This window comes from Euprymna scolopes, chromosome 19, assembly GCF_053919585.1.
Source record: "Euprymna scolopes isolate OS-2025 chromosome 19, ASM5391958v1, whole genome shotgun sequence".
NCBI lineage: Eukaryota > Metazoa > Mollusca > Cephalopoda > Sepiida > Sepiolidae > Euprymna > Euprymna scolopes.
The window spans coordinates 75,222,474-75,240,460 of record NC_136500.1 but is presented as its reverse complement, the minus strand read 5'-3'; the positions used below and the strand labels follow the sequence as shown (position 1 = coordinate 75,240,460).

At 35.1% G+C, this 17,987-nt stretch overlaps 1 protein-coding gene across 1 annotated transcript in view; it reads left to right on the top strand.

Annotated features, from left to right (window-relative positions):
- Positions 1-17,987, top strand: part of LOC145239756 (uncharacterized) — a 36,123-nt gene that overhangs the window by 16,410 nt on the left and 1,726 nt on the right. Inside the window, exons 3-5 of the mRNA XM_080103164.1 lie at positions 5,883-6,283; positions 10,972-11,152; positions 17,102-17,987. The exon at positions 17,102-17,987 is cut by the window's right edge and continues 1,726 nt beyond it. Coding sequence (XP_079959290.1) covers positions 5,883-6,283; positions 10,972-11,152; positions 17,102-17,987 — 1,468 coding nt within the window. The remainder of the gene's footprint in view (positions 1-5,882; positions 6,284-10,971; positions 11,153-17,101) is intronic.

Below are 17,987 nucleotides of genomic sequence, written 5' to 3'. Positions count from 1 at the left end.
AAAACACAGTTCCTGTTTAGACATCTATCTCTCCCCCCTCTCTCTCTCTATCTGTTGTTGTGTGTGTGTGTGTGTGTGTGTCTCTCTCTCTCTCTCTCTATCTCCCTCTCCCTCTCTCTCTCTCTGTCTCTCTTCGTCTTCCTTACTCTAAAGAGTGATAAAAAAATGAATATGAAGTAATGCTAAAAACATCAATCGTTAATAATTTTTTAAGCGCATTATTTTTTGTTTTACTTCACATTTTTTCTGATTCAGCGTGTAGCGTTTATTAAATTACGTATTTCGTTTCCTGTCTAGACATCTCTCTCTATCTGTCTGCCTCTCTCTCTCTGTTTGTGTATGTGTGTGTGTGTGTGTCTCTCTCTCTCTCTCTCTCTCTCTCTCTCTCTCTCTCTCTCACTTCGTCTTCCTTACTCTAAAGAGTGTTACTAAAAAAGAAAATAGCGTCTGGCTGGGTTTTTTTTGTAAAAACTTTGATTGTTAATATTTTTTGTAAGCATATTTTTTTTTGACTTCACATTTTTGGCTTGTTATTTTTCGTTTAACTATCGTATCTAACTATTTTTAACGTGCTAATAACTTTGGTAATGTTGTCATAGCGTAGAAGTTCATAGTTTAGCTTGTGTGAGGGTTAAAAAAATTTTTACCGATAACAATAATGTTTTTAAATTCAGACTGCCATTACAGCTTGCTGACGTCAAGATCACGTGATATGACTCAGTGGGTTTTAAATACAAGAAATCGATCAGTTGACGCACTTCTGATGGTCCTTTTGGGCTAATTTTTCGATATTTGTCATCCGGAGGGTGGGGCTTTATATGAGACCAAGTTTGTGAATTTTTGTTCTGTCGGTCAAAAGCTTTTAGCAGACATACAAACATACATACATACATACATTTTCGCTTTTATATTTATAGATTATTATTATTGTTTTCACTAGATTTTGCACAGATTGTTATCAGTGACAATAACCACTGGTGTTTCCAGGATTCTGAATGACAACAAATCTCCCTAGATTTTCAGTATTCTCCACCTCTTTTGATAACCATTGTATTTACCATTTATTTCTCACTGACAACGACCATTGATCATCTTAGATTTGGCTAGCAGTGAGCCTCTCCAAGGTCCTAATAACTCTCTGCATTCTTCTAGTGGAGGCCTAGTTAGTGTTCTCATTTATCGGTCTTTCCATCTTTCATAATTCTACACAATCATTTCTATAGTAACAGATGAGGCTAGTGCAATTACAGTGTGTAAGGGAGGGGGATAGCTTATGAGATCTTGCAGTTTTAGTTTTTTGAATAGAAAGAACACCATGCAGTGGTGTCCTTTCTATTTTCTTTTCTTTTATTTCTATTGCAACATACAAGAGATTAGCTAGCATTTATGTGGGTTGGTTTCCACATTTGAGGATTTTCCTTAAGATTTCAGTTGTTTTGATCATTGTCGTCTATTGTAGAGTCTCAGTCTTTTCTTTGATTCCAATTTTTCCAAGTCTTTTTTTTCATGCTTTTCAGGAATATTCCTACTGCTTCACAATTATTGGTATTTATATTGACTTTCTTCATGTTCCATAGCCCTTTCAGTTTTTTAGCAAGTCCCATGTATTTGCTTTATTTTTCTGTGTCCTTGATCTTTATGCTATGATCTTCTAGGATGGCAAAATGTATAATTTTGTAGTGTTGTTTTTTCTTATTAACTATTATTACATTTGGTTTTCTTGCTTGGATTAACCAGCCTGTCCTCCATGTCCCAAAAGATTTTGTAATTTTTCTTTTCCAGTACTACTTCAAGTTTGTGCCTGCTCAATTTGTATGTTCAAAATGCAATTGTTGGCATAGTTTCCAGTATACTGCCTTCTTATTTGAGGGTAAACAGTTACATATGGTCGCTACAAACAGCTATCTGTTTCAGTCAATGAGACTTCATCAGGCGATCCTGAATCCATCGATGCCACAAAGAAAAAAGGAAAAAGGAGCTCTTCAAAAAAAAAAAAACTATAAAAGTTGCGAGCTCTCTAAAAAAGAAGGATAAAAAATGGAGAGACCACATTTCAACTTTTTAGAAAATTGTTAAAAAAAAATACAGCTTGATTTATAGATGATATAAATTTGAAATGATTAAAGTAGGTCGTAATTTTACTGGAACTGTGAATTGTATAAGAAGGTTGATATGGAAAGTGGATTCTGTTTATAAACTGATTTTCTTGTGGCAGAAAAAAAGTTTTGCAAATGTGTTCGTTGACATAACAAGTCGTGTGTCAAGAGAATGTGGAAGTTATGGAGGGGGAGGGAGTTTAATAAAAAGTAATAAAGAGAGAAAAAAAGAAGGAAATTATTATGATGGAGAATGAAATGTTAATAGACTTATGCAGACATAGTCATACCGAGACACACATCTATATACATACGCACAACATATACACATACATACATACGTGTACACACACATACACATATATATATATATATATACATACAAGAACATACACACAATACACATATATATATATATATATATAAACAACCACAGCGACAGCTAAGAGAGAATTTACTGAAACAACCCAAAAACGCAATTTACCACTCTATTAGCCTCCTCCCACTTTTTGCCAAAATATTTGAGTCCATAATTAACCAATCTCTGGTCCATCACCTTACAGATGCTAAACTTCTTACCGCCCAACAATATGGATTTAGGCAAACCCGTTCTACAGCAGACATTCTAACTGTAATCTCTGAGCATATATACCATTCACTTGACAAAGCAGGGGAGAGTAGAGCGGTAGCTCTAGATATATCTAAGGCTTTTGACAGGGTATGGCATGAAGGTCTTTTCAAGAAAATCAGATCATACAGTATCACTGGAAGAATACTTAACATAGTTAAATCCTTCTTAGATAAGAGAAAAATCCAGGTTGTCCTCGATGGCCGTACATCTAAACAATATGATATAAATGCAGGGGTGCCTTAGGGGTCTATCCTTGGACCTCTATTGTTCCTAATATTCATAAATGACCTCTCTGACAAAATTGTCTGTGAAATGGGTATATATGCTGATGACACCATGCTCTATAACAGACACGACAGGAAAACAAATGAACACATATCTAAAGAAATGGCAGAAACAGTAGAGGATGACCTCCAATCTGTAGTGGAATGAGGACAAAAATGGATGGTCATATTCAATGCTGCCAAGACTAAACTTGTTTCCTTCAATAACTACAAGAAACCTTCTCTACCACCAATAGCAATGGCCAAAGACTCTTTATCTGAAAGCACATCTTTTAAACTCCTCGGCCTAATGTTCACAGGAAACATGAGTTGGAATAATTACATTGAGAGCATTGCCAGGACCGCTGCGAAAAAGGTAGGTTCTCTCTACCGTGCTAGAAAGCTACTGACCCTTGAAAGTATCCTGTACCTCTATAAGGCTACCATTCGCCCATGTATGGAGTATTGTTGTCATATTTGGGCCGGTGCATCTGCTACTAGTCTCTCACTCGTAGACAAGGTTCAAAAGAGAGTCGCCAACCTAATAGATCCTGAACTATCCAAGCTTCAACCTCTGTCCCATTGACGCAATATAGCATCCCTCTGCCTGTTCTACAAGTACTTTAACGGTGTATGTTCCGACGAGCTGCAAGCACTTGTACCCCTTCTACCTAAATACCCCTCACAAACCCGACAAGCAGTACAATGCCACCCCTTCACAGTAGAGATCCCTAGATGTAAGAGAGCCTTCTACTTCAGTAGTTTCTTCCCCAGAACCGCTAGACTTTGGAACTCCCTGCCAGGTTCCTGCTTCCCCAACTGTACTGACATGCAGAAGTACAAGTGTAACGTGAACCGACATCTTGCTGCCAAACTCCCCACCTAGTACCCTTGTAGCCTGTGTCCCTAAAAGTAGCCCCCTACATCAAAGTGGCAATGTGGCTTGTTTGGGGTGAAAATGTAATTGAAAAAAGTATATAAATATATACATGTTTTTATATATCATCATCATCATCATCATCATAGGCCCTTAACGTCGAGGACGACGATTGGCAAGGCGCTTCAGTCTTCTACAGTTCAGGAAGTCGCTGAGAATTTATTCTTGACATATCCATAGTAGTTGCCTGAAACGTCAAGCGCCGGGGCAGGGAAGTAGTGGATGAGTGCATGCCCAGAACAGAACATCCACCTCTGGACCCAACATTGCGGACCCCAGCGGAGCACAGGAGTGCGACAGCTGGAGCAGTGGTAGGTTGCCCCGCAGTACCCGCTAACTGGGTGTTGATCCCTGACCGTTGATCGTTCTTGATTCATCCGCTCAGTGATCCGCCATGGGAGACCGGTGGTTGAAAAATATATCAGCAGCGCTCATACCATGACTGCCAACTCCTGCTGCCGAGATGACATTTTGCTATTTGACCACATAGCTGGGGTCTGGATTGGTGTAAGCCAGGGCGTGTCCTCACGCCGGAGGGCCATGCACTCAACACCTCTGGGGCTCCAGACTACTCCGAGATCCCACATACACTTAGCCTGGGGCCGCAAGGTACCCAGTTAAACCGTGATGTACCACGAGGAGGTGGCATGCGAGTCTTGACCAGTGAGACGCTCTAACCACCAGTGGGCAGGGCTTACTAAACTGCCTCCCCTTCACTCTTGCGAGTATAGGTGGCGGTTACAGCTGGAAGCAAGAGGAGCAAAGCACCTGAAAGCCAAGCAGCTAAGCACTCTACACATTCACTAAGCTACAACACTACACGCTCAAAGGCCCTGTGTGCAACACACCACATCACCATATATATATATATATATATATATATATATATATATATATATATATCTATACACACACACACACATATATACATATATACACAATAAATATACACGGACGGATATCCACATAAATAAACATACGTACAGAGATACTATCATACATACATATGTATATATTTAGGTAAATAATATTAGAATATTAAAATTATAAAATTATGTTAGTGGTTAATGAATTATATTTAAATTTGCAATCAAAAGCCATTATGGAATTATTAAGATAATTTAAAATTTAATTGGAGTACATATAAATGTACACACATCTATATGTATATGTAAATGTGAATATGTGTGCATTTTATTATTATTTACAAATTATGTAAGCCAATTATTAATATTATCACATTATAAAAGGTGTTAATTTTATCACATTATTATATGCATTATATAAGGTGTTAATTATACTTATTATTAATTAAAGTTTATAATATCTTTGTGGATCAAGTTGAGATTGGAGTTGAGTGGTTCTGGGTTTAGCTCATGGATTTGAAAATTGGTATCATATCAGAATAGTAAGTGAGAAGTACATATATACACATGCAAATACCAAATAGACAATTGCATAAAGTACATATTAATTAAAATAAGACCGGAGAAACTTTTCAATGATTATTGAATAAAAAAGAATATCCGGAAAAATGTAATAAAAAAGAGTACAGGGGAGATGTAGGCATGAGAGAAAAAAGCAGAGGAATTGATTTGCCTTGTCACCGCTTCTGGTAGCAGCCGGAAGTTAGGAAGTATGTTTGCTGACTATAACCGTTTTGTTTTTATTTTATGTAAATAAAAATTAAATTAAATGAATTAAGCATCACTGTATGTTTAAAATACATGGGGGTCAAATTTTCAAGGTACATTGCTGAGTACGGAACACTTTCTTAGGAGGAAATGGCATGTTATGGGCATTATACTTTTTCTCCAAAAAGTCACCTGAAGAAGGCCAGAAAAGCAGCAGCACGAAACATGTAAATAACTAAATACTAGATATTCTAAAACTCCATCATCCTCTCCAAATAAAAGTCCCAATCATTTCCTGATTAATCTCTCTTCCTATTGCAGCCGCCACAACACCTAATTACCGACACGATGTCCGGTGATGAAGGAACGGAATTGATCAGCATAGATCTTGCTCAACACGAACAGCAAAGAATGGACCATTCATTTAATCAAAACAACACAAAAATACGTGGCCACCAACGATCAGCAAACGAGACCAACCATCAACAATCACGGCGGATATTTTCAGATATGATCCCTTTGCAATTACCAGTTGAAGAAATTAGCGCTCCTTCTGTGGATCAAGTTGAGCTTCATTCTCAAAGAATTTCAAAAGAACTCCAAGAACAGAGAAGAAGACAAGTGAATATTTCAACAGCAAATAACAATTCTATAATTTATGAAGAACTCGAATCACAGCCTTCTCCAGCAAAAATATCCAGAACAGAGTCTAGTTTTATATCGTGAGTATTAATGCTTTCTAAACCAATATATGAGTTGCACTATTTTAATCAGATTATATATATATCTCTCTCTCACTCTATATATATAAATATATATATATATATGTCATCATAAAAAATGAATACAAAAACCATTCATGTGTATATCTTTTCTCTATTCTTTCTTATTTAGTGATGTGTAGTAATGTAAAATGTCTTTTGAAAATATATATGAGGGGGCGTTCCAATTTTTTATTCTACCTGAATGGATCAAAGGGGGATTGCAAATTGCATTGCTATGATGACTGAACTCATGCATTCATTACCTGAAAGTTTCATATCTCTTAGTTCTAGATATTGGCGATTTGAGACTCTAAGAAAGTAATCCCTGTCATGGACCTGCGTCAGAAACAGAGATGCGTCATTGAATTCTTCCATGCAAAAGTGCATTGAGAATGGTGGTGACTATGTAGAAAAATAAATTTTGTAGCACAAAACGTCGCTCATTTTAATGGTATCACTTCTGTCTTCATAGTTCTTCAACTTTTTGATTTAAAAAAAAGATAGGAGGCTTTACTTTTGAAATGATCCTATGCAGAAGTTATATTTGTATAAAATTGATCATAATGCAGAAATGTATAGATTAAAAGGATAGTATTACAATCCAAAGAAAATGTTGATTGGTCAGATGTAGAAATGTAAATCAAATAGTCCAATAGTAATTGTAATAATCCAAGTAGCTAATCGGTAAACATGAGCAAATTCTAAATGCGAAGGTGGCATTTTAAAATTGCAATAGAAGACTTTTCCACTGGAAAAGATTCTAAGTGAAAAAGTTATTATTGGCCTCACAATGAAAAAATCCCATTTGCTCGCATCAACTGAGAAAAATTAAAATGAATTATGCTAAAAAACTTAAATGCAAAACAAGATAATATTTTAAGAATGGGCCGGACGTTCTATTTTTAGAACAGATTCAAACTAGTTGCTAAATATAAGATGTCAAAGTGACATAAAATTGGAGCAAAAAGAGGGAGGGAGGAAACCTTGATTGTTTAGTCTGATAGATGAAAATGGGTAGGCTAAAAAGGACTAGATTTTATATGTTGCAAAATTTCTATGTCTATAAGCCACTATACATATATACACATACATACATAAATAGCTATATAAGCATGTACACATCTATATATACATATGCACATAGATATACAAATCCAGAAAAAGCCTGAGCATACATACACATATATACATGAATCAGAAGTAAATTTAGAAATAAAATAAAATGAAAATAAATTCAAGAATTTTGCTATATTAATGGGATTCCATCCATCCAGCGCGGCCGTAGCCGATTGATCTCACTACACAAGTTTGTAGTGTAATTCAAATCCTGTTAGTAGCTGAATACTTGATGCTTCGCCAAGGCTATCAAGGGTATTTTTTATCATGACGCCATCACTAAACTGTGTGCTTACCATGGCTTAAGAGAGTACCATCTACCCTCGAGAGAAGGATAGACCGCACCAGTTTCTCAACCTGGTATTTTACCTTGCGGTACATGCAGCACCTCGCCTTCCCAAATAGTCACCCATCTGGTACTGGGCAGGTACAATGTTGCTTAACTTCTGGCAAGAACTGGTGTGTCAACGTGATTGTGCCATATTTAATGGGATTAGAATACTAAATATGCTAAGGAAATGATGCAAATTGCACTTACTTAAAAATATATTTCAAATTTAGCAATGAAAGTTGAAGCAAACAGAATAAATAGTGTATGCCAGCCATTCTATTTCTATTTTAATCTGTTAAGATTAAAATAGAAATAGGATGATAAGTGAGAAAAATAATCAAAATATAATCAACTTGAGCTGTATTTAATGGTGAGGGTTTAAAATCATGTGAGATAGTATACAAACCTTGTTAGGAGGTGTTTGGTGGTTTAGAGCCTATTTTAGTTGCTAAATAAGAGGAATAAGAGGGTTATATAAATTATAAATTTTGATAATTCAAACTAATTAGCATATTATGGGGGATTTTCATAAGATGTTAAAAGAAAATTTGATAGAACTCAGAGAGGCTGTGGATATGTCTAAAGGGCAATCTAAATGTAGGTGGCTATTGTAACTAGTGAATCAATAACACAACAAGAGATTGAGGAAAATACTATGTTGCTAAGGAATAATAATCAAGTCTAGAAGGTGCTGAGTGGAGTAACAGTTGCAAAGAGTCCTAGGTGAGTATTATTAATCTAGAAAAGGCAAAAGAAATGAGTAAACTTTGTGGCAGGAGTTTTCTATAGAAATAGATAAACTTAAAAAATATTGAAAAGTTTCAAGGGAGAATTAGGGATTAATAGTTCTTAAATTATCTAATGTCTAGAGAATTAGAGGAATTATAATTGATGTTTATGTAGTTTAGGGGGAGCATTGATTGATTAAGTGATTTCGAACCAGTTGTATTTGAATTTTTTCATGTGTTTACATTGCGAAATGTTCATTTTTTGAGTTAATTATTCTTACAGCCGCCAAAATGCAAAGGTGACAGGATTTAGAGCCTCAGGTGTATGATTTTGACTTATTAAACATAGCCTAATTAATGGAGAAAGGAATTCTATTAGACCTAAGATTTCTGATTGAAGTAGTTAGAGATGTCCTTTATTTGTTATCAAAATTTTCACCATTAAAAGAATATACGTGGTTTGAAATGAATACCTTTATTAAAGTAGTAGTAGCACTAATGTAGGTGTGGGATACGAAAACTGATTTTTATATTTAACTAACGGGGGCACCAGGCATTGCCGAGGTGTGTGGAGGTGCTGTAGTAAGGAACCCCGGTGGCAAATAAAAAAAAAGTGGTAGTAGCGGGGGAGAGGGGAGATCAAAACAACAGTAGGCAGTTTGGGTGGAGAGAAGTGTTAAAAAAAAAAGTGGTAGTAGGCAGGCTCGAACCGTAACGTGAAGGAGGGGGGAAAAAAGTAACATCATAGCCAATGTGTCCATGGTGCAAGCGGAAGTCAAGAGCATTGAAATTAAGCGTAGTCAATTGGAAGGCAATGATAACTTGCAAAAATGTCGGAGGAAAAAGCGACCCCTCCCTGTAGAAAACTGCCCAGTTGTGGGTGACGGAATGAATGGTTTTGGAGAATTTTTCGATATTTGTCATCTGAAGGATCGAACTTCAAAATGATACTGATCTTGTGAGGATCTATCGTGTGTGTCGAAAGTTTTTAGTAGACATACTAACACGCACACACACACACACACACACACACACACACACACACACACACACATTTTGTCTTTTATATAATAGACTCGTGAGGGTGCCCGGGTGTTTGGAGGGGTGTGTATTGGGAAGGGATATATTAAAACGGAAACTAAAGAATAAGCAAAGTAATAACCCTGTTTAAATATTATAAAATAAAAAAATCAGAAAAACAAAAACAAAAAAAAACCAGCAAAGATGATGAAAAAAAAACCCAATGTGTAAGTGAACAATGTTAAAACTTCTTAGAAAAATCGGAAAAACACAAACCAAAAAAACAGCGAATGTGATGGGAAAAAACCTGTTTCAATATTAAAACTTTAAAAATCGAAAAAAAATAATATTACATCACTGTTCGAACTTGCAACCTTAAGATAATTACGCCACTGAGCTAAGAGTGCGCCAGTGAAATTGGGTCGGTTATTATAAACTTTAAACTAATTCAAGAAAGAACCTTTTGCGCATGCATATTTGGCTATTTTGTCATGATGGAACGATTTTTTGCTACCCCTCCCTGTAGAAAAGTGTCCTGTTGAGGGTGAAGGAAATGTTTTTAGCCAATTTTTCGATATTTGTCGTCTGAAGGGTGGAGCTTCAAAATGATACCTATCTGGTGAAAATCTGTCGCCTGTGTGGAAAGTTTTGTGAGACATACACACACACACACATACACATACATTTTGTCTTTTATATATATAGTAGCGAGGGGTACCTGGCGTGGCGTGAAAAAAACCCAAAGCGTTGACGACGCGCAGTTGGAAAATAGTAAAGTGTTAAAAAAACAAACAGGTGCGCGTTTTTGATTGACGTGACGGCAATAGGTATTTAGCAGTTACGATTTTGTGCGGGACAGTTTTGAATAAATCGGTTTGTTTGTTTTTAAAAACCCGCTCCCTGTTTATTAGGAGGAGCGAAATGAAAGCTACAGTCTGATATGACAAAGTCGACATTGAACAAACGTTACTTCGCTCTCTTGAGACAACTGGCTTTCGGCCTGTGGTTAGAGTCGAGTTTCACTTTTTTTTATACCGAAAACCGAATGTAACGCGTGCCGATGCGGGAAATGTGGACTAATTAACGTTTGAAAGTCAATAAAATTAAATAGACAGGCGAGCTCCGTGGATAACTCTGAGATATTACAATTTATAGATGATATAAAAAGTTTTAAGAAGTCGTGAAGCGAGCAAGCGCTTCTTTGAAAGAAGCCTTTCGTGGACATCGAGGAAAAGCGAACATACATACACACATACATTTTCGCTTTTATATATATAGATATATAGTAGATTAAAATTTTACTTGATAATTTTTCCTAGTTTTCAATGAGGATGCTTATTTTTGCATAGTACATAAGTATATCAAAGAATTTTTACTTGGAATGCAATTTTCATATTTGTCCTACACTGTATAAATGCCTTTTTCTTATTTTGAAATTATAACTGTTTCAGACATATTCCTATGAATGAAGTAAGATTCCAAGCCCAACCCTTATTTGGTGCTCCAGAAAAAGAGAAAAGAACCCTTGTCATCCCCAACCACCAAGTATCTGTTATGTCTAACATGTTCTCCTTGTGGAAGACAGGACGTCTCTGTGATACATACATCAGTAATGGCACCACTAATATTCTGGTAAGTATAGTATTTTCTGCGTCTTATTGTAGCATTATGGTTGACCAATTTCTTTGATTCCAGACCATAAGAAATATCTCAGATCGACAGCTTGTAGTACACAACTGAAGTTTAGTTTTATTGACACATTGTAAGCTGTTGCTCATTGGATAGTAACTAGTGATAGGATAATTCTGATATTTTTTTGATTCCAATATTTTTCATTTTGATTCTGATTCTCTATATATTGAGCTATAGAGCTGCTGGTTTTATATTTTTATTTTCAGATTACAATAAAAACATGTGTAATTTGTGTATATATTTTCACAAATGTAAAAATACCCCTGGGGTGAGAGATATATAGATTTTTGTTATACTAGTAGTTTAGAATTATTAAATATTTATCATTTCATCATTAGAACCAGCAATGAAAAATTAAGTTTTAAACAAAATCTAAAAATAGCTCTTCTAATGAAGGAGTCATTGTCAAGGTACACCTGAAGAAGATCAGAGGTTATATTGGCCGAAACATTATGAAAATAACAACCAAGATGAGAACAGTAGTCTGAACAATTCATATAATACATATTATCAATCCTCATCTCAAAAAAATCCAGAAACAAAAACAAACAATAAAAGAATTAAAAGAATTGTTTTTGGCATCGGAAAATAGGTTAATTTTTTTTTTTTTTATTCTCATACCCCCTAAAAATTCGGATTTTTTCAATTCCGATTAATCATCCGAATACAAATAGTGACCGCTCTCTCTGTTTCTTTCTCTTTTTATTCTTGTTGCAATAATGATGTAAAAATTATTAAAAACTAGCGGAAGTACCTGGCGTTGCCCGAGTGTAATGAGGTGTGTGTCTGTGTGTGTGTGTGTGTGGGGGGGGTAAATCCAAACAAAATGGAAAATAAAGAATAAGCAAACATAATAACCCTGTTTAAATATAACTTTTTTTAAATAAAAAAAAAAAGCCGCAAACATGATGCAAAATAAAGAATAAGTGAACGATGTTAAAACTTAAAAACATAGGAAAGCCAAAACAAAAAAAAGACAGCGAATGTGATGGAAAAATTAAAAAAAACGAATGAAAAAATGGCATAAATAATCCTGTTTCAATATTAAAACTTTAAAAATCAAAAAAAAAAAAATATCTGATATCTCAGCTCGAACTTGCAATCTTAAGATAACAACGCTGTTACTATAACGACTGGTCTACGACTGCGTGAGCAAAATTAAGTCGTTTTTTTATATTAAAACTAATTCAAGAAAGAACATTTTTTGCGCATGCGTGTTTGGCTAAATTGTCATGAAGGAACGATTTTTTGCTACCCCTCCCTGTAGAAAAGTGCCTAGTTGAGGGTGAAGGAATTTGTCGTCCGAAGGGTCGAGCTTCAAAACGATACTGATATCATGAAAATCCATCGCCTCTGTCAAAAGTTTTTGCGAAACATACAAACATACATACATTTAAACAGACAGGTGAGTAGACTAGCGGAGGGTACCCGGCGTGGCCCGGGTGTTTGTAGGTGTGTGTTGTGGGGGGAAGGGGTGATCAAAGCAACCCTGTTTTAAAAAATAACGTTGGCCGGGTGTTTGGAGGTGTAAAAGAAAAAAAAAAGTTTTAGTAGGAAAGTAGGCTTGAACATCAAACCTTTGACGTGGAGGTGGAAATGAAATGGAAAAAACCCTGGGAGATAGCCATCTCAGCCACGAGAGAAGAGGAATGAAAAACCTCTTAATTTAACGTTTATAAAATGAAATTAACAGGTGTGAGAACCTTAAGTCACGTGATGTTTGACCTTGAAGCATGATGCAGCTGCAAGCCAGTTTTCGCTTGTTTTATACTGAAAAGCGAAAGATACACGGGACGCTCTAAAAATCGGGGAAAAATAGCTCGTGAAAGTCGGGAAAATTAAATAGACAGGCGACTCCCATTTGTAACTCATAGATATTATCATTTAGACGTGATATAAAAAGTTTTAAGAAGGAATGAGCCGACCGAAAAATCCAGCGAAAAAAGCCTTTTACAGACATACACAAAAAGCGAACATACATACATACATACATGCATACATACACACATTTTTGCTTTTATATATATATATAGACTAGCGGGGGTGTTTGTAGGTGTGTGTGTTGGGGGGGGTGATAAAAAACAAAAACCCTGGTGTAAAAAAAAAAAAAACGTTTTGGTAGGAAGGTAGGCTTGAACCCGAAGCATTGACGCGAAGGTGGAAAAGAAAGGGAAAAATTGTGACATCTAACCCGCTTGGCCATGAGGGGAGAGGAAGTGAAAACTGTTTTAATTTAAGGGTTATAAAGTTGACAGGTACACAAATTAAATGATAATGAGGTCAAACATATTCGGCAGTTAAGTTTTGCTGTGAGGTAGTTTTTCTTTCCCCAATTTTGGCTGTTTGTTTAGCCAAGATAAAAATGGAGGTGTCCATATGAAAAGCAATTGTCTGATATGATGGTTTTGCCACATTGATCAAAGCCGATTTGCTCTGTGGACGTCCCTGCCACGAATGCCAGGGAATTGATGGTGCGGTTTCAGTTTCGCTTTTTATACTGAAAAGCGAAACGAAGATGCTGCGATCGAAAAAAATCTCGAAAATAATGCGTAAAAGTCGGGCAAATTAAAGATAGACGCGAACTCCGTTCGTAACTCGTAGATATTATGACTTAGACAGTATATAAAAAGTTTTAAGAAGGAGTGACCCGACCGAGCGTGCCTCCCCCAAAAAGCCTTTGCCGGACATACACATACACACACACACACACACACACAGACACACTAACACACATTTTGCCTTTTATATATATATATAGATGATAGCACAAATCAATTTAACAATGCTTTTGCAGTTTTTCTTTTTATTTTCCACTATACTTAAATAATTGCATTTATCACTCTAGTTATATCAAATACAATCCTTCTCTCTTTCTCTTGCAGTTCTAAAAAGAGAAAGATTTTTGATCAACTTATCCACTATCATCTGACTTCCTGTCTGTGATGTCATATCCTGACATGTCACCCTAATACTATAAACAATAAGTATAAGATTAGTTTGAAGTTTTTATTTTTTTCTTTCTTTGCTTAATATGGTACTGTTTTGATGGCACTCCTATAAATGGTAAAGTGTCAACATTATTCATCCTGTTACCTAGAATATATATTCCATAATTCATAATGATAAGTTCAATCGAGCCTGGGGTTTCTCTAGCCCCAATGTCACCAGAGTCTAGGCCATTGTTCAGATGGCTTTTTTTCTGTTGGTTGAGGTCCACTCTCTCAGGCTTTGCCTTCTCACCCTCACTCTCACTTGAAGGGGTTAGTTTATTGCTAATTGCCTGAGACGCTCCTACCAGGGAATGTGATGGGGCTGCCCTAGCATCTTTTGTAGTCCAGAGTCCTCTTCCTGTAGGGCATTTGCTTTTCAAATCACACTTTCCTCACCTTGTGTCACATCTTGGGAGGGAGATAAATATAAAGTTCAATAGTTTAAGATTTTACCAAGTACATACATATTATTGATGCTCATGCACACACATCAATCCTTTTAAAAATGTATTATTCAATATAACTTAGTGTGATGTAGGGCAATTCTTTCCTTTATTAAATATTTTGTATATAATTTATTTTAAAACTTAATGCTTTCAGAGTTTTTATATTTATTTTCTAGTATACATAATAATCTCAACCCATCCACTTTCTGGGAAGAGGAAGCCACTGTATCAAATACTATAGTTCTTTCTCTAAGAATAAAAAAAAGAGAAAGATCTGATCAGCTTATCCACTATGTATCATTTGACTTTTTGTTTGTGATGCCATATTCTGACTAATACTAACCTTTTTAAATTCTAATTAAATTTTCCACTATTCTAACCTTGTGCAAAGAATAACGTTTTTAACATTGTTTTCATTTATTCATATATTCATGACATATTATGCAATTATCCTCAAATCTTAAACATGGGATGTTTTAATGAAATTTTGTTTTAATCAAATTTTGCTTTAATGAAATTTTATTTTAATAAAAATATTTTTCTATACTCAAGTATTTGTTCTAAAAAGAAAAATTCTTTTAATATCAAAAAATGAGATTGATCACAGTTGTTTAAGGTTGCCTGTAGTTGCTCTAGGCTTAAATAATTTGACGGTATGGTTCTGAATTTTTTCTAAATTTTAAAAGGGCACAAAATAATTCATTCACTTTTTTTTTCTGAACTATCAACGAAAGATTAAAATAGTTAACTTTTTTATATTTCTGAATTTTTGAGATGCAGTTTGATAATTTGTATTATTTGAATTATTCGGACAACTGGGCTCATCGTGAGCATATTTTCACAATGTTCTGGTCAATGTAACCTCCAACCTTCTTCAGGTGTATCTTATCGGAATTCTTTCCGCAAGGATCCATGAAATACTTGATAAAATTCCTTTGTAAGTTACACTCATCTGGAGTTTGAAAATTCAATCCGCAATGTGGGCAATATTCAAAATACAATTACAAATTACTTTGGACTTCTACTCTGTCATGACTGATAAAACAAGAGCATGCTACCCCCATGGATTAAATGAAGGGTTCTGTTCAAAATTCCATGCAGATTCCCAAGTTTTAAGAAGATCCAACTGAAAAAAGTCAGTTTAAATTGACTAAAACGTGAAAATAACATTCAAAATGTCTGAATAATTCAAATAATACGAGTTTAAATTTTTCCAAATTCTTTTAAAATTGTCAAAAGCAATTAAATAATTCAGTCACTTTTTCAGCTATTAACAAAAGATTAAAATAGTTAATTTGTTTATGAAGAAACCGAAATGCATCCTGATGGATTTAATTTTTTAAATCATTTTTTTTTTGAAGTAGAATTGTAAGTCATTTCATTTTAGTACATAATGCTTTTGCATTTCTAATTTCAGTAAATAATTGATTAACAGGAATTAAGAAAATAATAATCCGTATGTCACATAGACGTTAGAAGCACACACACACAATTTTATTAATATGTTTACTAATAAGTCGCTACTTATCAAGGCCAAAAGCCGCATAAGCATAAGAGTTAACAAGATATATGGATTACCAAATGAAAGATGAAGATTATTATGAGAGGACTGAAAAGGAGAAAATAGAGAGATGCTATTTAAACTTGTATTCATATATTAAGATTTAAAAAATATTTATCTAAAAAGGTTCATACAAAAACATGTTCTCCATCTTGGATCGTTTAAGAACATTTGACCGCCACCTGACCAAAAACACACGGCAAGGACATTTATGTTACAAAAAACAAAGATTCTTGCCCAGAATTCCCTCTTTATTAAAAAATTAAAATAAAAAACATCTGTATTATGTACCTACCCATGACAATGAAAATACCATGTTCCAAATATATATAATATAACCCCCCCCCCCCAATAATAATGGTAAAACTATAAATTTTTTCTTTTTTATACATTTACTCTGATGATGGATATTTTACGATACAAAATTAATATGTTGTGGTGTGTCCACCCTATGGATAATAATAAACTCTTCCACTTAGTATAAAGACAAGGAGAATATGTCTCTTGGAGTAATCTTACAAGTTATGCATGAGCCTTGTACCCATGGCAGTCGGACTGACGTATAACCACAATCTGTATTTGTTGTATTTGTTGTATTTACTTTTCTGTTCAATATATTTTATTGCCACTAAATACTGAATTGTATCTTTTTTCCTGACCTTTACAGGACTACGGCAATAAGAGAAAAAGTCACACTTTAAACAAAAAAAAACTAATGATTTTTAATAAAAATATTTGCATCTTAAATGTGGCTGCAAAGACATTTTGTTTGTTTCTTTGAAATTTTAAATTTCTTAAAGATGTTTTCAAAATTTCTTCAAAATGTTTTCAAAAACTTTTACCAATTTTTTAATATTTATTTACTTTTTTGTTGTTTTTATTTCTTTTCTAGATTCACAAGATGATTTTAGGTGCCGTTTGTCCAAAAGTATTGCCGATCTTATACGGTACTCCAAGCAACGTGTTTTCCAAAGTTACATTTCCTAACTCTGTAAGCAAAGAAGCACTTTTGGCCTTTGCAGAGTACATGTACAATGGTGTGCTTCACTTGGATGAAGACATTCTCTTACAACTAAAAATCATCGCCCAACGCTTAGACATGAAAGACTTTGAGCAGATATGTAACAATGAACTTCAGAAGGTCAGGATAAATTCTCTTCTTGCGACCGTTTTTGAACCAGTCTTTTCAGAACCAGCTTCTTTTTCTGGCCTTCTGTCGAACAGTAAACAAACGGCAACACCAGCAAGTGATTCACAACCAGTGGACTTGAGCCCTCTTATAAAACTGCTTGAAAGCTCTTATCATTCAGCCAGATCCCAATTGCCGATTTCTAAATCTGCACATATGCCATCAGCTGCTGAAGGTTGCTCTTCAACTTTAATGTCTCGAGATGTAGAAAGAATCGTAACCACAACACCCAGAGATTCGGAAATAAATATTAAGTCTGAAGACGACGACAATGGCTGCATTGAAATAATCCCGATTGAAAGCGGTCGGCTGAAAGTTGAACCCAGTAGTCCCAATGATAATCGGTACGGAATTCATGATGATTTATTTATTCAGTTCAACAATATTCCTTCCAACATGATTACTGATTCCCATCTTGCTTCCTCATCGGCTGATCACCATGCTATCGATAATAGCAGTGATGTCATTAAAGATGACGATGATGCTGACAATCGTGATCGGGAGTTGACGTTTGGTTATTCTTCCGGTCCATCTACAAATCAACTCAGTCCTTCGTCACCTGAGATAGTTAACATCTCTGATCTAAATG